Source organism: Bubalus kerabau, chromosome 11, assembly GCF_029407905.1.
Source record: "Bubalus kerabau isolate K-KA32 ecotype Philippines breed swamp buffalo chromosome 11, PCC_UOA_SB_1v2, whole genome shotgun sequence".
NCBI lineage: Eukaryota > Metazoa > Chordata > Mammalia > Artiodactyla > Bovidae > Bubalus > Bubalus kerabau.
Window position 1 is genome coordinate 43,569,228 of NC_073634.1, and position 23,189 is coordinate 43,592,416.

General features: G+C 35.2%; 1 protein-coding gene across 3 annotated transcripts in view; it reads left to right on the forward strand.

The window, feature by feature from the left end:
• Positions 1-23,189, forward strand: part of VRK2 (VRK serine/threonine kinase 2) — a 108,611-nt gene that overhangs the window by 70,634 nt on the left and 14,788 nt on the right. For all 3 annotated transcript variants that reach the window (XM_055540169.1, XM_055540168.1, XM_055540167.1), the window contains exons 8-11: positions 4,660-4,792; positions 13,560-13,680; positions 16,235-16,293; positions 20,453-20,619. In XM_055540169.1, coding sequence (XP_055396144.1) covers positions 4,660-4,792; positions 13,560-13,680; positions 16,235-16,293; positions 20,453-20,619 — 480 coding nt within the window. The remainder of the gene's footprint in view (positions 1-4,659; positions 4,793-13,559; positions 13,681-16,234; positions 16,294-20,452; positions 20,620-23,189) is intronic.

The window sequence follows — 23,189 nt, forward strand, 5'->3', positions numbered from 1 at the left end:
CTACATTTCTGTTTTTGTGCCAATACCATACTGTCTTGGTTACTGTAGCTTTGTACTATAGTTTAGAATTGGGGAGCCTAATTCCTCTGCCTCTGTGTTTCTTTTTCACGATTGCTTTGGCTGTTTTGTGTCTTTTGTGTTTCCATAAAAATTGTAAAAATTTTTCTTCTAATTCTGTGAAGAATGCCTTTAGCAATTTAATAGGGATTGCATGGAATCTATAGATTGCTTTGAGTAGTACATTCATTTTGACAGTGTTGATTCTTCAATCCAAGAACATGGTATATCTGTCCATCTGTTTGTGTCATCTCTGATTTCTTTCATTAGTGTTTTATAGTTTTCTTGAGTATAGTTCTTTTGCTTCCTTAGGTACATTTATTCCTAAATATTTTATTCTTTTTGTTGCAGTGGTGAATGGAATTGTTTCCTTAATTTCTTTTTCTGATCTTCCATTGTTATTGTATAGGAATGCAAGACATTTCTGTGCATTAATTTTGTATCCTGCAGCTTTACTAAATTCATAGATTAGTTCTAGTAGTTTTCTAGTGGCATTTTTAGGATTTTAGAATTGTCTGTGTACAGTATCATGTCATCTGCAAATAGTAACAGTTTTATTTCTAATTTTCCAGTTTATATTCCTTTTATTTCTGTTTCTTCTCTGATTGCCATGACTAGGACTCCTAAAACTATGGTGAATATGAGTGGCAAGAGTGGACATCCTTGTCTTATTCCTGATCCTAGTGGAAATGCTTTCAGTTTTCACCATTGAGAATGATGTTTACTGTGGGTTTGTCATATATGGCCTTTATTATGTTGAGGTAGATTCCCTCTGTGCCCACTTTCTGGAGAGTTTTTATCATAAATATGTGTTGAATTTTGTCAGAAGTTTTTCCTGCATCTGTTGAGAAGATTGCTTTTTTATTCTCTAATTTGTTAATATGGTGTTAACATTGATTGCTTTGTGTATATTGAAGAATCCTTGCATTCCTGGGATAGATCCCACTTGATCATGGTGTATGATCCTTTTAATGTGCTCTTGGATTCTGTCTGCTAATATTTTGTTGAGGATTTTTGTGTCTTATGTTCATCAGTGATCAGATCAGATCAGATCAGATCAGTCGCTCAGTTGTGTCCAACTCTCTGCGACCCCATGAATCGCAGCACGCCAGGCCTCCCTGTCTATCACCAACTCCCGGAGTTCACTGAGACTCACATCCATCGAGTCAGTGATGCCATCCAGCCATCTCATCCTCTGTCGTCCCCTTCTCCTCCTGCCCCCAATCCCTCCCAGCATCAGAGTCTTTTCCAATGAGTCAACTCTTCACATGAGGTGATACTGGTCTGTAATTTTCTTTTTTCATGATATCTTTGTTTGGTTTTTGGTGTCTGGCTAATGGTAGCCTCACAGAATGAATTTGAGAGTGTTCTTCCTTCTGTAATTTTTTGGAAGAGTTTGAGAAGGATTGATGTTAGCTCTTAAAATATTTGATAAAATTTACCTGTGAAGCCATCTGGTCCTGGACTGCTGTTTCTTAGAAGATTTTTAATTATAGTTTCAATTTCATTACTTGTGATTGATCTCTTCACATGTTCTAATTCTTCCTGGTTTAGTCTTGCAAAGTTGTACCTTTCCATTAATTTGCCTGTTTCTTCCAGGTTGTCCAATTTAGTGGCATATAGTTGCTTGTAGTAGTCTCTTATGATCCTTTGTATTTCTGCAGTGTCAGTTGTACTTTCTTTTTCATTTCTAATTTTATTGATTTGAGTCCTCTCCCTTTTTTTCTTGATAGTTTGGCTAAAAGTTTATCAATTTTGTTTATCTTCTCTAAGGACCAACTTTGAGTTTTATTGATCTTTACTCTTGATTTCTTCATTTCTGTTTATTTCTGCTCTGATCATTATGATTTCTTCTACTGACTTTGAGTTTTGTCTGTTCATCTTTTTCTGCTTGCTTTAGGTGTAAGGCTAGATTGTTTATTTGAGATGTTTCTTGATGTTTCTTGAAATGAGATTGAATTGCTGTAAAATTCCCTTTTATAACTGCTTTTGCTGCACCCCATAGGTTTGGGTCATTGTGTTTTTGTTGTCATTTTTTTCTATGTAGTTTTTTAATTTCCTCTTTAATTTCCTCAGTGATCTCTTAGTTATTTAATGCTGTGTGTTTTTTTTTGCCATGTGTTTGTGATTTTTTTTACAGGTTTTTTTTTTTTTTTTTTTCCCTGTAATTGATTTCTAATCTCATAGCATTATGGAAATGATACTTGATGAAATTTCAATTTTCTTAAACTTCCTAAGGCTTGATTTGTGACCCAGTGTATGATCTATGCTGGAGAATGTTCTGTGTGCACTGGAGAAAAAAAGTGTATTCTGCTGCGCTCAGGTGGAATGTCCTATAAATAGCAGTTAAATCTATCTGGTCTATGGTGTCATTTAAAGCTTGTGTTTTCTTTTTTGTTTTTTCTTTCTGGGTGATCTGTCCATGTATTTTTTGTCCACTAATGTAAGTGGGGTGTTAAAGTCCCCCACTATTAATGTGTTATTTTCATTTTCCCCTTTTATAGCTGTTAGCATTTGCCTTATGTATTAAGGTGCTCCTATGTTTGGTGCATAAATATTTATAATTGTTGTATTTTCTTGGATTGAACCCTTGATTATTATGTGGTGTGCTTCCTTATCTCTAGTAACAGTCTTTACTTTGTAAAGTCTTTTTTATCTGGTACAAGTATTGCTACTCCAGCTTTCTTCTGATTTCCATTTGCATGGTATATCTATTTCTCTCCCCTCACTTTCAGGTTGTATGTGTCCCTAGATCTGAAGTGGGTCTCTTGTATATATACAGGACTTGTTTTTGTATCCATTCAGCCAGTCTATGTGTTTTGGTTGGAGCATTTAGTTCATTTACATTTAAGATAATTATCAATATGAATGTTCCTATAGCCATTTTCTTAATTGTTTTGGGTTTGTTTTTGAGGGTCTTTTTCTTCTCTGTGTTTCCCACCTAGAGAAGATCCTTTAGCATTTATTGTACAGCTGGTTTGGTGATGCTGAATTCTCTTAGCTTTTTCTCATCTGTAAAGCTTTTGATATCTCTGTTGAACTGAATGAGAGCCTTTCCATTTGCTATCAATATCTACATTCTCAGGATGTCTGCTTTGCAAAGTGAAGTCTATTTAGTTCTCAAATAAAGATAAAAATGCATCATAAATAGTGAAAGCAAGCAACCAGTTTTACATCTGATTCTGAAGTGCAGTTACTTTGGGCAGTTACTCCTGAAGCCATGTTGAGAAATGGCATCTGTGAGTGAGAGACAAAACTGAAATATCATGTTTTCATACAATCTAGCAAGCTATGTTCTTCAGCAAATGAAGGAAACTGTGTTGTTTATATTTTGAAGTTCAGAATATCTTCTACTTAGGCTGTCCTGAAACCAACAACTTCAATTAAAATTTAATTTTCTTTTAATAGGTATCTTTTAAAATTCCAGTTGTATTATAATATTAATACTCTATTGTCTTAAAGCTGAACATTGTGAAGTGTTGCCTTATTCCCTAAATTTTAAAGAAATACATGTGAAACAATCCATTTTAAAAGTTGAAGCTGCTTTCTTTTCCAGTGGTTTAGAGGGGAGAGGATCATGGTAACATGTAGGTGGAAAGTATAATATGCTGACTGTGTGTGCATGCTGCCGCTTCCGTTGTGTATGACTCTTAGCACCACTTTGGACTGTAGCCTGCCAGGCACCTCTGTCTGTGGGATTTTCCAGGCAAGAACACTGGAGTTGGTGCCATTCCCTTCTCCAGGAGATCTTCCCAACCCAGGGATTGAACCCAGGTCTTCTGCATTGCAGACTGACTCTTTACCATCTGATATATGTTAGAATAAACATCTAATCATAACACTTCCCTATTCAGTGTATGGTCTATCTGTAAAACTACTTCTCCCCTCCCTTCTTTCTCTCTCCAAAAGTAACCTTAGGAAAATTCACTTGAGTTGCCATCTGACTTTTCAACAATCTATATTCTGTTTGGATACCCTGCTTAGATTCTGACTGACTTACAAAGATAACAGTGATGATATGGATTGGTCTGAAAGACCAAAAGTACTGCATTGATGTTCCATTCTTAAATATGGACAACATGATGCTGGTGTTTTTTTTTTAAATTTTGACAGTTATTATCTCTTATAGTCTGTTCACTGTTTTTATGCTTCCTGTTAATGGAGATTCCTGTAATATTAGCTTACTATTTTTAGATTCTTCTCATCTCCCCTCCCTGTTGAAATAGTTTTATGTTATAGGGAGGGGTTACTAAGGAAAAAGGCTGATCCTCATAAGCTGTATGAATATAGATAAAAAGACATATTGTGGTTTATGACATCTACATGCTCACCTGGAGGGAAGGGAATTTAAGAGCAGAATAAAAAGAATGAAAATCTAAGTCAACTCAGAAACAAGATATGCCTATGTTGTAGTAAGGATTTAAGTTAGACAGTTCATTGTTATGGCCCCCAGTTGTATATATTTTATCCGAAGGCACCGTTTGGTTTAATAAAATACAGATCTGAGGTTCTTTTAACCTATCAGTTTCTTAAGACTTAATTATAAAGGTTAAATTTTCAAAGGACAAAAACATTATTCATTTGTCTGTTCACGTCTTCCAGGTTTATCTTGCAGATTATGGACTTTCCTACAGATATTGTCCCAATGGGAACCACAAACAGTATCAGGAAAATCCTAAAAAAGGCCATAATGGGACAATAGAGTTTACCAGCTTGGATGCCCACAAGGGAGTAGGTAGGTTTCTTTTTTTATTACACAATTATTAGAACAAAGTCCTAAGGCTCCATGAAATGACCTTTTCGCCTGGTCAGTTTGAAGAATGAGAACAGTGGTGAGATTTTTATCAAAAGTAGTGAATTCCTGTATGTCAACAAATACTCTTCTAACTGAGAGAAGAGATACAGACTTTTGACAAGTGAAAAAAGAATAAAAGATGTCAAGTAAGCAAAATTTGATGCTCATTTGGAGCAGCCTAAAGTACTAGTTGTTTACGTTAAACTTGAAAGTCAACAACTGAATTTTTATGCTTTAGAAACTCTTTTGGATTTGGTGCAGGTACATGTGTGAAGAATGATTCATATTTTTCATTGTGCTCTTACCAGAGATTTAGAAGATACCATCTCAACAATAAGGAAGTCTTTTCTGAAACTATGAAGTGTTAACTTGTGGAAATCTCTCCTAGTCACCTTTCATATATCTTACTTATTTAAACTCACTTTGATGGTATTGGAAACACATTTGCAGGTAAATTACATACATAGTCCTTTTATTGGATATTGATTGTACTGCCTTGCATTCCAAGGCAGACTTAATTCAACAATTCCCTAATTAGTTAAAGTCATAACCTATGTCTTGTATTCATTTACCATTAATTAAACCTTAGCTGTTTATTACACTGCAGTCCAAATCCAATAGCCGACCCAGAAAGCCATGGAAAAGGAAGTAGGAGTTCAATATTGAAAATATATGGTGCAGAGTCCCCCCTGATGGTTGCTTTGTTCACAATCAATATGGTCAATGCAACTGTACTTTCTTAGTTGCTCTGTCAGCAAGACAAAAAGTCAATTCTAATGTTATGCTAGTAAAAAAAAAATGGTGACTTGAAAAACTTTGGCTTTCAAAATTGTATTATTCATAAACTTTGTTTACAAAAGTATTTTCAAATATACTAAACCACACAAATAATTTTTAAACAGCTTCAAATGGACCACATTTTCACTAAAAGGCAGTTAGATATTTGCACTTGTTAATGGCTGTTGAACTGTTACCCTAAACTGATACTTTCTAACAAGTTTTTGTTGGTGCAAACAACTGTATGTTATTGCCTTTTCTATTAAAAGGACCATTGACCATGTAATGTAGAGGGTCTTGATCATTTTCAAGGGCATTTAAAACCCACTGTAGTTTAAGGTCAGTCAGTCAGTTCAGTCGCTCAGTCGTGTCCTACTCTTTGCGACCCCATGAATCGCAGCACGCCAGGCCTCCCTGTCCATCACCAACTCCCAGAGTTCACTCAGACTCACGTCCATCGAGTCAGTGATGCCATCCAGCCATCTCATCCTCTGTCGTCCCCTTCTCCTCCTGCCCCCAATCCCTCCCAGCATCACAGTCTTTTCCGGTGAGTCAACTCTTTGCATGAGGTGGCCAAAGTACTGGAGTTTCAGCTTCAGCATCATTCCTTCCAAAGAAATCCCAGGGCTGATCTCCTTCAGAATGGACTGGTTGGCCACTGAAAAAGTGGAACAAGTGTATCAGTTGTATACCTTCTTCCTTTCAGGAAGAATCATAGGTTAAATTTGGGGGGTTGGAAATTAGCTCATATAACTCCTGATCAGAGTAAGAGAAATCACTGCATTTTTTTCAAAGATAGTTTGGTTAAAAAAGTAATGATTTCACTCAGAAATTTAATAATATTGTATTATTTTTCACCATTAACATTGTTAATGAATCAATGGCCTTTTAAAAATGATATAAATGGGACATTGGCTTTAATTAAGGGCTTCCCTGGTGACTCAGATGGTAAAAAAATCCACCTGCGGTGCAGGAGACCTGGGTTCGATCCCTGGATTGGGAAGATCCTCTGCAGAAGGGAGTGGCAACCCTCTCCAGTGTTCTTGCCTGGAAAACCCCATGGACAGAGGAGCCTGGTGGGCTGTAGTCGGTCGCAAAGATTCAGACAAGACTGAGCGATTAAGGACAAGGAATGTAAAAGTCAAATGTTCACTGATAATGTTTTGTTTTATTTTTTTAAAGTTCACAGTGAATTTTGTTCTTTACTATTGCAAGATGTATTAGTATGAAAGAATATTTAGAGACCTGAAAGTACTTTTTGATAGTAGTATAACTGGAAATTCATCGTACAGACTCTTAAGCATTGGTCCAATTACATTATTGACGATGTTAACTTATAATTGGGCCACTAAGTTCAACCAATAGCTCTAATACTGATGTGATTAGATTTTGACCATTATAAATATAACTGTGATTGTGGAATGGGAAAGTGGAGTTGATGGATGTTGGTCTGATCACTGTTTGGACTGTGGTAATTCTGAAAGTCCTCCTCAGTTATTCCATAGTTTAGGTAAATATTTTCATTATGCTACCTTCACGAAAGATTTGAACAATATTTTATTCTGTAGTGTATTTAAGTTTTTTGCTCCCTAAATAATAGTACATGTTGATGAGCTGGGTAGATTTCACCATGCTAGGTCTTTGGAGAGAAGAATGAACTGAGAATAGTAATAGAAAGATATTACCTCTTTGGGAAGGCTACTCAGGTTGGAACCTCCACTACCTATTTTTGGGATTTGCTGAAAAGTTATAACCTGGAGTGAATATTCATTTTTACCACAGGTTTAAAAAGATTTCTATAAAAATTAGATTCCCTTAATGCATTAAAAATAGAGTATACAGTAAAGTTCTCACCATATCTATATTTACATATAGATATACATATATATGCATATGCCTTCACATATATGTATACACACATATATACTTCCACACATAGATGCATAGATGTGCATGTACACACATTTGCTGAAATTTTAACATGCAATTTAGTATGAAAACTGAAAGGTTTGATATCCTCAAATATTTGAATACTATTCATTCCTAATGTTTTAGATTTAATTTTCCAAAATAAAACATTTCACTTTAGGATTTTATTCAAAATGAAGTAATCATTTAGTCCTATCTAGAAACTAGTATAAACAAGGCCATAAATCCTGTAGGTAAATGTAGAAGGTCAGATTCATAAATATTAATGTGTTTACTTTCAGTATACATTATGTAGTTTAATCTCAGAAAAATCTTTTCTATACCAGTGCAGCTATGAGATCAAATAAATACTGAGACAGATAATGCAAGGGAAAACATAAAGAGCAAAACAAGTTATCACTAGGAAATAGAATCTCTAGTTGTCAGAGCATTTGTTATGTTTTAGGTTTATCTTGGCTTGATCAGGCCCTGGGAAATATCCAGCCTTCAGTGTAAGACTGACTTATGGATTAGACACTTAACAGATATATTGCTAACCTGGTCAGACTGTCTGGTCTGTTACCTTTGTAGTGGTTATTCAGAAACTGAAGATAACTCTCATGTTTCTGTGGATTATTAATAGTTGGGTTTTCATAATGAATTTGTATAAGGTGCCCGTCGTCAGTTTTACATAAGCATTTTTAGTTCACCTGTGTAAAAGGAGGGTAGCTTGTATTATTATACGTAAAAATATGAATAGAGATATATAAAGGTGAATGAACAGATGGGTGAATGGATAGATAACTATTCTTGAGCTATTGTACATGTATATATCTGTATTTTTTCAAATTGTAATTATTCTTCTAAACTCAATTCTCTTATATGACCTAGAAGTGTTTTGTGAGTGGCTGAAGTGCTTCATTTAGTGTAAAATTAGAGTAATACATGTTGGGCTTATCTCATCTATTATTAATCTTTTATTCATAAAAACCAACATGTATAAACATTGACATATTTTTGGGCTTGTTGCCTGATAATTAAAGAGAATTATATCTGTGTCAAATACACTATTTTAAAATTTGTTACATTCTTAGTAATGTTAAAAAGCAATATTGGGATCAATGTGTGGTATGGATTTTTGTAGATTTTTCTGCTCACTGAGGCATGCAGTCAATACCTAATTTCTCTAGAGATATACTGCACTTAACATATTGAGCTTTTTTAAATACTTCAGACCTGTGCATTGAGTGTATAATACCTGTTTTAATTGGACATCATTGATGACCATACAATGTGATATCTAAATTGCATTTTAAATGTCCATTTGTTTATATGATATATTCAGTATCAAGGAAAGAACTATATTGCATACTTTTAAATTTTTTTGCCAATTGCTACAGTTTATGAAATCCAAGTCTTGTGTTATTTCCTGCATGGCTGCATTTCACTCTAATATGGCACTCCAACTTACAAAATATATGTGAGATAAACTGCGAATGTGTTTTCATGCTACCAAACTTGGGGAAATGACATGGTTTACACAATATTTAACTTCCAAAACAATAATTCAAAAAAGGGAACCCATTTTTCAATTATAAGATATTAAGGTAAACCTTCAAGTTACTATTGAATCTACTAGTAGTCAGAAAAACATACCGTTGATTTTTATTTTTAAGTAAATTTCACTGCTATAAATACTCCTTGGTTGATGTATAAATAAATGTTAATGAAGGCACTATTCCCTCTATGTGGCGTAACCCAATTTTGACATTTAGACAAGACTTTCAAAGTCCTGGCATAGATCTTAAACTGTTTGGTTGGGTTAAGAATACACATTGGCCAAATGTAAGATACCTTTGCTCTGTTGAATAACTTCTCCTGAGATCACACAGTAGTGTTTCATCAAAAACTAAGGCCTAGGATTTAAAAGGTACTGAAGAAATGAGAGCCCTGATTTTATTTATTTGAAATGTGACACATTGCATTCTACTTTCCTAATATCCTAATTGCAGTAAATTAGAGCCACCTTAAAGTTCCCTAGCTCTTTATAGATCTGAATTGGAAAAACTACTAAATAACATAGGTTAAAAAATAAATAAAAAATAACATAGGTTACTAGTTGGAAAAACAAGAGTAACCTTTAAATTCGTTCTGCAGATAGTCACAATTCACTTCTCAGATGAACGTCTTACTGAGATGTTTTCTGCTTTCCTATTGTCATTTCTGAATATATAAACTAGTATTTTGAGCAATTAAACCTTGTTTGCTTAAGGCAGAAGTTTTCAGGTTCATTTTATTATTTCCTACAAAAACTTGTTTTTCCTCCTACTTTATAATGTTGCTCTATATAAGAAAAAAACTGTTGTCTATATAGAAAACATGTTAGGCAAATAATCAGATCCATTTGGGGATTAACACTGATATTTTTCTTTTTCTCCCAATTCTTTCATTCCATTTGATGAATCTCACCCAGATAAGTTTACTGCAGTTTATCTTCATAGTAAGGACCAGTTCTCCAGTGTGATTTCTTTGTTGTTTCTGTTCCAGCTTGGAAGAACCATTTAACACTTTATAAATTAATGTTTTAACTAGACAGTCTTTTTCATCAGAATGAAGTAGTTTTAAACAAATAGTTTCATGAAAGGTTGGTTGCATGAAAAATTTTGTTAGTGCTGCAGCTTAGACCTCAGGATCTGCTGCTTATTTCTTCCTTGCCAGTACACCTGTCTTTGGTCAGTATATCTTTTGGTGTTTTAAGTTAAAATGCCTGCTTCAAATACTTCCCTAACTATAGAAGCAGTATATATAATGTTGTCTAAATGGTGTTAAAACTAACAAGGGAGGCAAAGTAATTGGCAGATTTGAGTGTTGGCTTTGGATTCTGAACGCTTTGGATTTCAGTGCAGAGCTCTGTGAGTTTTTGCTCTGTGATACTGAGCAAGTTGTTTAACCTCTCTGAGACTCTGTTTTCTTATTTGTCAACAAGGTTAATGATACTTACCTCATGTTATTATTAAGATGATTAAATAAGATAAAAGCAGTTAGAGTGTCTGGCACAGTAGCAGCTTCATAAATCACATGGATTGTTTTTATTTTAGTTATGTATTCTAGTGTCAGCTGTTTCTGGTATCTGCTTTCTAGGGAAATAGAATTCAAGTCCCACTCCACCTGTACATTTTTTGGGGGGTGTTTCTCTTGGCAATAATCATTTAGAAATGTTGAGCAACTGAGAACACCACCATATTAAAAAGCAAAGTAAAAATTGGATGCTAAATTATATTTAGAAAGTGACATGAGAATGTAGAAGAAAAATATTAATAACTAAATTTTCCTATATTTCCAAGCAGTAATACCATAAGTAAAAGTATGACTTTACATATAGGAAATATATATGAAAATATGCTGTTAATGATTATATTAACTATCAAGTGCACCTGATAAACTTTATGTATTATAATAAATTATACAGAAATACAAATTATACAGAAATAAAATAATCCATAACATATGTTCCAGCTTTCAAATTAAAAAATATTTTCATAGTTAGATATTGTCTTCTTCAGCTGTGATCAACTCTTGTTTTTTAATTTTCAGCATTTCGTTGTCAGATATACAGAAAATAACAGAATAATACAGTAAATATCCAAATGTTCGATTCCTAGATTCAACAGATATTATATTATCTGTCTTTTGTTTAAAGTACATCTACATTAAATTTAGATATATGATCAATTTACTGTGTTAATTACATACCCACTCATAGATGCTAATATTGTCATCCAAAATATTTTAATTAATTTAACCAGTGTTAAAAATGCTCTTCTGTATGTAGTAGATGGAGAGATGACATAGTCGTTGGCACGATCTTAGAGTTTAGATTCTCAAATAAACACATCACACTTTGCAGTTTGTTTCCCTGAGACGGAGTTTTCAGGGAGAGGTGTGTGCTTGGAAGCATTTTTAATCCTGTCATCTCACCATTCAATGGTGGGAAAGAGTTACTGTAGAATTTTTTCTTTAACATTACGTGTATATCTGTAGAACTTAGTGGAAACAGTGGTAAAACATTTACCTAACCATAGTTATTAATGTATATATGTAGTAAAAGTAAATAAAAGTTTGAAAAATGTGATGCCATAGTTTAATTAGGTAAGACTGAACTATACTAGTGAAGTAAAGTTAATTCTCAAAGGGCTATTTCAAATGAAGACCAGTTTATGAAGGATTGGCTTCAGGAATCTAAATGACTTGTCATTACTTACAGCTTCATATCAATTAATCCCTCAGTTGGAGGGTTGGGGGAAGTGGCTGGAAATGTTCATTCTATTTTAATTCTGGTTGTTTTTCCTCAGAGGGTCTCTTGTGTGTAGCCTATATTGTCCAAACAGGTGCCAGAATATAATTTTTTGAAAATTAGAGGATGTGAATTTTTTTAAGTGGTAGTAATCAGAAATTGCCATAATGGAAAAGGGACTTGTGAACACATCTGTACAAATGGAACCATTCCATTATTAATGGGAGATTTATTACTGAAGAAATCACTGCAAAACAGCATGGTAGAGATTGTGTTTTTATTTTAATAGGGGAGCCAAGTCTTGCATTAGGACATTGTTGAAGCTGTGCAGAAAGGAAATGATACCCATGGGACTGTTGCATTCTACTCGATTGAAGGGCCTTTAATAATCCAGTACTCTAATAGCAGTTAAGATAGAGTATGTGTGAGAGCTAATCTTGTCTTCTGCTTTTATAATAGCTTATGTATGGTGACCAAAAGTAGTTATGGTGTGCTAGCAACATTGTTCTTAGTAGACGACTTTTAAAATTAAAAACTGAGTTTACTGAGTGACTTTTCAGAGTATATTTAATGAAAGATAATAAAACAGGATACCTGTTTACAGCAGGTTTAGCAGCCATGAATTACACTTAGGAGATTTTATATCCCTACACAGGTGAACATTCAAGTCATGGTAGAAATCTAAGCCAACCTATTGTTTTATGACAATTTGGAATGGTTATAAAAATGAGTTTATTTTGTGGGACTTTGTAAATGTTTTGATCATTATTTCAGTAATATTTTTTACATTTTGATATTTTACTAGATTTCATTGTCCTTCTTTTGAAATCAGCTACTTTAAAAACATAAAATTATCATGAAATTAGTCTGTCATTTAGTAATTTTACATAAATGATATTTACAGTGACCTCAAAGTATTCTTTTACTGTATTTTTTAATGAAAAGCCATCTTATATTAAATTCTGGAAGCCTCTATTTTGCTTTAAAATCTACTTCCCACCACCTCCACCTTCATCCTTCACGCACTCTATTGCTTTACCTTTTTTTTTTCAGGATGTTTGACCAGAATTTCACCATAGCACTGCTTATATCTAAAATCATATTCGTAAAATTCTAGATCCGTGTACCCACAAAACAGAAGGCATATTTTTCCTGTACTCTTATTTAATTGAAAAGTCTTAAGAAAGACCTGTATTTTAATACTGCACACTAGATGGCAGTTTTGTCATATTCTTCCAATTTCAAAGGCTACTAGTATGAGTGGAACAGGAAAGGCCATCAATGTTTAGTCTGCACTCGAAGGGTCTCTGCATGACCAATGCAGACCCCATGGACTTCCTGAAACATATGTTAGCAATTTAGCTGCAGACATTTATTTCTTTGTTTTACTGCTTGGCTCTTTGAGAAAGTGTTGGTGCCAGGTTATGGGTTGTCTGGATCATGTCAGAGGCCATGGAGATCAAGTTCATGTGACAGGCCAGACTAAGGAAGGATGAAGTTGGAGGAGGTGAGGAAACTGACCCTTACTTTCAACAGCAACAAGTCACTGCCTGTCTGTGGACTGGGGCCAAATGCCTGGGCGTTTAAGCTTTTCTCCAGCTGAACAAACAAAACACATTGCCCATTTGGCTTTTTCATATTTCATCAGTGGTAGTTCATTCAGTGATTTCTCTATTTCTCAAAACTTGCTTATCCCTCATCTTTCTGTCTTAATGCTTATTCCTATAGCCCTGTCCAGACGAAGTGACCTTGAGATCCTCGGCTACTGCCTGCTGCGGTGGTTATGTGGGAGACTGCCCTGGGAAAGGAGCCTGCAGGACCCTGTAGCTGTCCAGGCTGCGAAAACAAAGTACATATTTTCAAGTATTCCATCATTTACAGCACCAGGGCTGAAAGGATACACTAAAGCAAGTTAATATCCCAGAAAAGACTGCCATTCAACTAACATGATAGCCAAAGCAAATTTCTTAAATTTGAAAAATATTTAAAAAAAACCAAACAGCTTACAGACATACACTCCATTAAGCTAACACCTATGAAATCACATCTATTGAGTTGTAATGCAAAATATAAAGTGAAATATTTGTTACTTCACAGGGTGTTTTCCAAAGCTTAGATTCTAGGTGGTGGTATTTTCAAGGAAGAGAATTTTCAAATTATCATTGTACAAGTACATGGAGTTAGTGTGAGCTTGGTAGCTTGGTGTGATTGATATTAACTGTGCAAAGCAACAGTGTGGAGTGGGACAAACAGGACTTATTTTTTCAAGTGAGAAGAACATACTTCTTCTTAATCCTGTGTTTTGGGAGGGAGAATGTTCTGTTTCTTAAGGAAGAAATAAACAAAATTTGTATATGAGATGTTTATCCAAGAGATCATTTTGCAGCCACATAGACATTTATAATATTCCACATTCAATTTTTATCACCTAAACTCTATTAGCATGAGAAATAGGTTAGACTAAGAGCAGAGTGGTTTACTCTTTTACTGTTCTTCTCACTTTTTTCTTAGGCCTTTTGATCAGGCCTAAGAAAAAGTCAATTGCTTATAACACAGCATAGTCAATTTTTCATTACGTACCAAGATATTCTCAACAGTAGTTATGTACAGATATAATATCATGATTGGAAAAAGCTGCTGTATTTTAAATAAGACAAGTCACAACAGAAGTTTACAGAAGGGGTAACTAATCCTTAGACATCAGTCTTTCAAATTCAGTGTGACATCAGTTCTTAACAGAGAGGGAAGCTAACCCACAGATAGAGAGTAGTACAGATTGCATTTGTAAATACTGACATATATTGTAAGATATATCTCTCCACTTCAGTCTTGAGCATTCTAGTCCCTTACCCCAACTAACACGTTTGTATGTCAGCGTTAGAACGATCTCGTCAGTTATTTACTGCAGTGACCGATGTGTCCATCTCAGCCTCAGGTAACTAATGCTCTTCAATACGTGAGTCAGGGTCAAAGCACAGTGATGGGCACGTGTAAGCAGTCTTGGTTTCCAATTTCTCACCTCAGTTTATCTAATTTAAATAAAATGCTTTATTAAAAAAACTAGCATATTAATTCTAATGATAATATATATGTTTTTCTTTTCACAAGACTTACAGATATTTTTTTTGGTCTTTTATCAATATGCATGTATAGATGTGTTCATTGTAGATCTCTTTAATGAATATGCCTGCATGTATACCTTCAAATATAGAAGGTAATAGGGTATCATATAAATAATAAAACATAATACTAATAAACATAATCCCCATTTATATTTTTAGATCCCTTGCCTGTGTTAATATATTTATTTTGGCCTGATTAATAGCATAAACCGATTGACCAGTAAAGCTAGTATTATGAAGTTTATAATTAAGGCATATATATGTATATTAATAAGATATATATTCAATTATGATATAAATATATTCAAACTTCTTATATAGTACATAATCATAATTTATTCAACTTGCTGAGAAGGCATTATTTCCCAATAAGGTCAGGCTTGCATATTCAACCATATTGTATCTCCCTTCCGTCCTTTATGTTCCTGACATCAGGTAATATTAGGTCAGTACATTTACTGTTGCAATTGTGCCTATGCCTGAGTTTGTGAATCGTTCATATAAGTAATTTTAGTTGAGTGTTTATATATTTGTGGCTAAAGCAACTTAAGAGATTTGTACTTGTTCAGTCTAAAACACTGAAAAGTCTTAGAATAATGGGTTTTGGGGGGGCTATTTCTTATTAATCTGTTTAATCTTGTGCTTTGTTTCTCAGTTCTGTGTTCAATTCTTTGTGACCCCGCAAAGATTGTAGCCCGCCAGGCTCCTCTGTCCATGGGGATTCTCCAGGCAAGAATACTGGAGTGGGTTGCCATGCCCTGCTCCAGGGTATCTTCCCAACCCAGAGACTGAACCCAGGTCTCCCGCATTGCAGATGGATTCTTTACTGTCTGAGCCACCAGGGATAGCATAGCATAAAAAACTGCCCAGTGAAGAACAATATACATAAAAAGGAAATAATTTACCCCTTCCCAGTGGTAAATACATGAGGAAAAATATTTTGTAAATCCAGGTAAAATTTTTCCACATATCTTTTTCTTCAGATTTTTACAAAAAAACCATGTATCCCTACTTCTACATTGGCATATACAGACCTTGTATTAAAGCATTTATACTGTATTTCTATGTTTAGTTTCTAGGTGATTGATATAAAATTGATCAGTGAGATTTGAGGGATTTCCCCTGTCCACTTACCCTCTTATCCCGTACAGGTGGGTAGGAAAAAAAAGTATGGAAAGTCACACTATTAGTGACCCATCAACAAGTTTTGTTTTCTGATCAAAACAGCATGTCACAGGATTGCAAACAAAATTCGCTGTGCCTTACTCTCCTCTGTTTCAGTCTGTTGGATGAGCTCCCTGAGTCGGTACTTCAATGGGCTCCTTCCGGAAGCAGCTGCCGTAAGTCAAACGATAGCTTCTGTCTCCCCCTGTAGGATTTCCAGGTCACTGCATGTGTCACTCGTCCCTGTTTCTGCACCCAGTCCCCTTCCCACAGTGGTGGGCAGAAACCCCCCAGGGTTCCAAACAGGTGGCTAGAGAAGAGAACTTTTAGATCCTCTTTTCATTAGGACACAAGAATGCTGCAAGAACTTGCTCAGGGAGTGTTCTCAGCTTTGCTGATGGCACTGCTTTCTTTCAGATGTATGCTTGGGGAATTGTGCACAAGTTCCATGGCCTACTATATCTGGTATTTCTAGAGTGGACTTTCTGGTTTTGTTTCTCTGAAGGTAAAGTTGATCTAAGGAAAGACTGCTTTCAATTAATAATTTAAAAAAGCAAACTATTAAACATTTGAATGCTGTTTAGACCTGGATTATAGTCTGACCCAGCAACCCGAAAAAAATTTTTTTTTTGGTTTGGCAAGGCATGTGACCTGGGGATTCAAAGTATATTTCATTAAATGGGTTTCTCTTTCATGTGAGTATAGACCATTTTGGAATTCTTTAATTGGTAGCACTGTCAGTAAAAATAGCAAGGCGATTCAGAATTACCCAAGTGCTGCATGGCACATTGTTCAGCCCCAATTTAACAGCCGAGTTAGATTGCCTCACAGAACAGAGCCTGCTTCTGCCGTCCGGTTTGCTTTCTTCCCGAGACGATAAGCAGAGTGCATCTTGATCTCTATTTGTATCGGGCAATTTCAGTTAGCTTTTAGCTGACTTATGAAAGCAAATATGTACACTGACTGTCTAGAGAAGGTCAAATAGTATCAGTTTCCACATGAGAGTTTGAAAGTAGAGTTAAATCATTTTAAACTTATACTTACAGCCCTTCTTTGACCAGAAACCAGAATTTTCATTTCCATAGGAAACAAATAAACCAGCCGTGCTTTCCCACTTCCATTTCCCAAGTCCCATAAGTCGGCCCCGTATGAGTCTTGCTGCTTCTTCACTCAAATGGGACAGTAGTATTCTCATTGGTGGGGATGGGCTGCAAGATGAAAGCTTTTTGTTTATGTAACTCCACTGAGTAACTCAGTCAATATGCCAATATTCATTTTTGGCTAATATTCTTATTGGCATTTTTATTTTATTTTATTTTATTTTTAAACTTTACAATATTGTATTAGTTTTGCCAAATATCAAAATGAATCCACCACAGGTATACCTGTGTTCCCCATCCTGAACCCTCCACGATACTGGGGGAGGGTTCTTATTGGCATTTTTACCAAATCGTACAGCTTTCATTTTACTCAATAAGACAGCAAAATGAGAGATGAAATGTTAAAAAAAAAATTTTAATATTGTATCTGTCTTTTATTGTCCCTCCTGCCTAAAAAGTAAACTGTTGAGTTTAGGATTAGAAAAGAAAGCCCAGGTGCCCTGGATCATACACAATAAATGCCTATGGACCAGTGTGTGTTCTGGGACACTGCTGTTGCTAGAGATGAGATTTGAACGATGAGAAACAGTAGGAGGAGTGCCAGGCTCCTCTTTTTCCATACAAACCATTTGTTTGAGTCTATACAGTTATTTTATAAAATGCAGATTTCTATTTTTAAAGCACAAAATGTTGAGACTTTATGATTAACTGAAAGTCTCAAGTTGTTTGTGCTTAGGAGAGTGGGTATTACTAGCATGAGAATTAATCTGATTTACAAAAGGTTTGCTACTAAGACATTTTATGATATAAAACAGCTGAGAAGTTTGCAGCATGCATGTCCCACTCAGTGTAATAATAATAGTTTCAAAAGTTTCTGTCTCTTGAAATGATACTAATGATACTTAATATTTCACTAGCTTAAAAAGCAGATGATTCAAGAATATCATAATTTCATACTGCTCAAAGCATTTTGTTTTATAGCTCTGGAAATATGCTAGTAAATTAAAAGGTGTACCTAATATAATAAATCTAGATCTTGAAACGCTAACATTTAAAACCAGTACTATATCACAATTGTCTGAGCATCAGGTTTATCATAATAAATTCGTAACAGAGGTGGCTCTTCTCTTTTTCTTCCTCTCCTACCTCATGGTACCTCATTTTTTTAAAGCCCAGATCCATGAAGGCTTTCCAGCACAGCTGCAGTCAACTGGTAGAGCACCAGGAGTCTTCCATGTCTTCTAACAGTGATTTGTGAAAACTATGCCCAGCATATTCACATATTCAGCTCTCTTCTCCATTTGGGATATTCTGGTTAATAGCATTGTAGGGCTTCCCTGGTAGCTCAGCTGGTAAAGAATCCGCCTGCAATGCAGGAAACCCTGGTTCAATTCCTGTGTCAGGAAGATTCCCTGGAGAAGGGCATGGCAACCCACTCCAGTATTCTTTCCTGAAGAATCCCCATGGACAGAGGAGCCTGGCAGGCTATAGTCCATGGGGACTTAAAGAGTCAGACACAACTGAGCAACTAAGCACAGCATACCAAACCAGGCTTACCAATCTTAAACAAAGAACAGCAGAATATTTACATTAATATTTATATTAAAATGGTAGTGAATATAATTTAATCTTTTTTTGTTTTGTTCATCTCTTCAAGAATCAGATGCCCCCTAAAGGGCTTCTGGAAACATGAGATATAACTTTGATGAAGCTGTAGCACTTGCTAGTTATAGATCCTGGTTGAGCAAATGGTAGGTAACAGAATTTTGACATCTTATACATTCAAGAGGAAAAAAGGAGGTTGCAGAATTGCCACAGTTTCCAAAATGCCAAAAAAAACAAACTCTGGAGCCAAGAGTTTTCAGTTTATCCGTAGTAGCCTTCTGCTCCTAGAAAATAGTTGTGGACAATACAGTGTAAAATGGTCACTCTCTGACATTCCTTGAGGGGAGAGATGATGACTGTTCCTTTTTGAATTTTTCCCTGTCGGGAGTGATATCCAGTGTCTCTGCAGTTCCCTGCTTGAAAGGAGCTAGACCTGGAGGGGAGCAAAATTTTAGGCAGTTACTTCTTCCAACTCACAAAGCTTCCCCAACTTCCCCACCATAGGATATAAACAACTTAGTGAGAAAGTAAGAGCTCCTTGTGTCTGGGTTAGTAATAAGTTTTTGAAGAGGAAAGCCTTGTAAAAACTAGTTTATGGAGTATAAACATCTTTGAACAAATGAAAACATGCCAGTTTTTAGATAGTGTATGGTATTATCACTTACTTGTATCTCAGATTGAACCTCCACCTGAAGCAAAAATGCAAACTACATTTGTTTTACAGTGGTTGTATTCGTCATTTTGGTTACGGATTCTGTTTGTGCTGAATGTATTTAAAAGTTTGTGGTTTGCAGCTTTTTTTCTCGTGGGGAGATTACTACACTGGTCTGGGGAAGAGCAGAAGTAAAAGATGGCAACTTCTCATCCTTGTGCTCTAAATCAGAAGGCTTATGCTGTGATTGCACTGGTCTAGATTGGTATGGGAGGCCTGATAGTGGCAAATCCTAGTCAGTCATGGCTAAAACCACAGAATTCAAGGTCATTTCTAAATGTACTGTTGTATTCTCAAAATCAAAGCCTTAATTAAAATTTTCAGTGATTTTTTTTTTTCCTTTAAGGAGGTCTATAGTAAGTATTCTTTTTTTTTTTTTTCAATTTTATTTTATTTTTAAACCTCAAACAATGTATTAGTTTTGCCAAACATCAAAACGAATCCGCCACAGGTATACATGTGCAAGTATTCTTAACTGAATTTTTAAAACTTCAAAAAAAACTTATTTTTAACTGAATTTTGAAAATGTTAGGAAAAAAGTATGAAGCATGGCTAGTCTATTATTCATGTAATTCTTAGTAGTTGCACCCCATAAATTCAAATCACTAACTATAATTTTTAAATGGCTTCCTCTGATGAGTGAATTACGAACTTTATCAACAAAGACATGTAAATAAAAGCCCACCTGTTTCTCCATCCTGTCAAATTTGTAGGTCACTGTATGTCAGTCAAGTTTGGATATCATTTAAAAAGTACTTTACATTGAGTTGTTCATTCTTAGGTTCTTCAAAGAGGATGTATGTGTGCACATGCACGTTCTTGTGTAAGAGAAAAACAACTGCGATTTTGAGAATATTGAAGTCTTGACAACTTTTGCCTATTATGTATGACATATCAAAAAAAATTAATACTTCACAGGTGAAATAGCCCAGTATTTGGTATGTGCTCATAATTTAGCATATGATGAAAAGCCAGACTATCAAACACTCAAGAAAATTCTGAACCCAAGTGGAATACCTTTAGGACCACTGGAGTTTTGCACTAAAGGAGAGAGCTTAAATATGCATGCTCCAAACAATCAAAAGGTAAGTAACAGTTCCTGCAATCCAATGATGACCTTCTGTGAAGCTTATCTACCAAATGAAGTTGTTTTAGGTTTCAGAATGAGTCTGACAGTCCTGTTTCTTACTTATAATTTCTAATTCCTGTATCCCCTAACTGAGCTCCAAGAAATTTTGTTGAAGGTCCCTTTGACTTGTCTTTTAGAGAAAAATAGTAGAACCTGTGTGCCCCGTTGTATATTATTAAATAAATAAAGCAGTCACTAATATCATAGAGATAGGACTAGAGTAAGATACTAAAGGCTAATCCAATTTTATTCATGAAAAATCTTTTTTTTTTTTTTTTTTTTCTGTTTTCCTTCAGATTTTCTTTAGTCATCCCTCTGCTTTTGCTTACTCGTTCGGCCATAATTTGGTGGTAATAATAATATTCTTAGATTTTACCAGGTTATTTGTATGTGCTGATATTTCAATCTGTAAAAACAATTTTTGAAATAAGTTATTTTTTAAAGTTTTGCCTTCCACTTTATCTTCCAACTGACTCCCTCACAACAGCACTAAAAATTAAAAAAGAATTAGAACTGGAAAGACACAAAAGAATTAAAACTTGAAACATTTTTTTAAGAGGATGAGGGAAACCTGAGACTGCTATCAACATTACTGGACAGGCAGCTAGATGTTCAGCCCTGCCGTGACACTGCTCATGTGCAAAAAAAAATGGGGAGGGCTTTGTTTCCTGATGCATGTACATTGGGGTAGGGTCAGGATGCCATTCATTTTTAATATTTCTTCTGAACTTTGGATCATCGTAAGTGTTCACAAGCCAAGAATGCAAGATGCAAACTAATGTGACTGATAGGCTGCTCGATGAATGGTGAGTCAAGTATCAGTGCACAGATGGTTCTGATTTGCTGAATTTTGTAGCTGCTGCAACTGAAGACATAAAATATCCTTCTAGTCATAAATTAGCTCTTTGGAAGCAAAACCTTGGCACCAGAGCTTTACAACCTTCAATTAGTAGGGAAAGAAGTATTTGAATGACTGTGGTATTGACATCTGTAGGCCTGCATAGTAATCATTCCTAATAGAAGAGAATATCTGTTTGAGGAGGTTTTGCATGGCTAATTAACTACCAGTGAGAATATGTAATTTTTTCATGATCTCCTGATTGTCACCTTTCTCTCATGATACAATTACATTTTATTGTAGCAAGTGCCTCACAAACCAATTGTCAGCACTATTTACGTATTGCAGAAGGCAGAACAAAAGTTCATGTTTAATAAAAAGCCACTGGATTTTGATCTTGGTAATTACTGAGACTTATTTTAACAGTTTTATTGACTTTTGTGTTTTTATCACTTTTGCAACAAAACAAAGAGCCATTTCCTTGACATAGTATTTCCCTTGCAATAATGGTCACCACTTAATCTACACTAATTTAAGTAGATTTTTTCCTTTTTTGTAGTTTTTCAGTTTCATAAACTTAATGGAAATATAAAAGAAGCCATTTAAAAAACTGATAGCTATATCCTCTGATATAAAATTCTAATTATTATCCACCAGAATTTTCAGTTTCATCAAATTCAGTGGTTTGCTGTGAAACCATTTTTTATATGCAGAGATAGAACATAAAACATTTTTTTCCAATGAGCTTCAATCAAAAATATTGTATTTCCCTTTTTATTAGAGCATTTTGATTATGAGTAAAAAGAAAACATTAAGAATAATATGCATTCTTAAGACTTTAGTTAATTTCTGTTGGATCAGCCTCAGTATATAGAAATTGAGATGAATCAGGATATACTTCGTAGCAGATCAATATTTATTGAACATTGACTTTATTTCTCTAGTATTTTGAGAACAGTGGAAACAGTGGCTGACTTTATTTTTCTGAGCTCCAAAATCACTGCAGATAGTGATTGCAGCCATGAAATTAAAAGACACTTACTCCTTGGAAGGAAAGATATGACCAACCTAGACAGCATATTAAAAAGCAGAGACATTACTTTGTCCACAAAGGTCCATCTAGTCAAGGCTATGGTTTTTCCAGTGGTCATGTATGGATGTGAGAGCTGGACTGTAAAGAAAGCTGAGTGCCAAAGAATTGATGCTTTTGAACTGTGGTGTTGGAGAAGACTCTTGAGAGTCCCTTGGACTGTAAGAAGATCCAACCAGTCCATCCTAAAGCAGGTCAGGCCTGGGTGTTCATTGGAGGGACTGATGTTGAAGCTGAAAGTCCAGTACTTTGGGCACGTGATGTGAAGAGCTGACTCATTTGAAAAGACCCTGATGCTGGGAAAGATTGAGGGCAGGAGGAGAAGGGGACGACAGAGGATGAGATAGCTGGATGGCATCATTGACTCCATCGATAGGGGTTTGGGTGGACTCCAGGAGTTGGCGATGGACAGGGAGGACTGGCATGCTGTGGTTCATGGGGTCACAAAGAGTCGGACACGACTGAGTGACTGAACTGAACTGAATATATTTAATAATTATAGTATATAGATTCACCATATGTGACCACACCTTAAGTATCTTTTTATTTTTAAATTAAGTTTACAGATTTTGAAATGCTGCAAAACCCAGACTTGAAA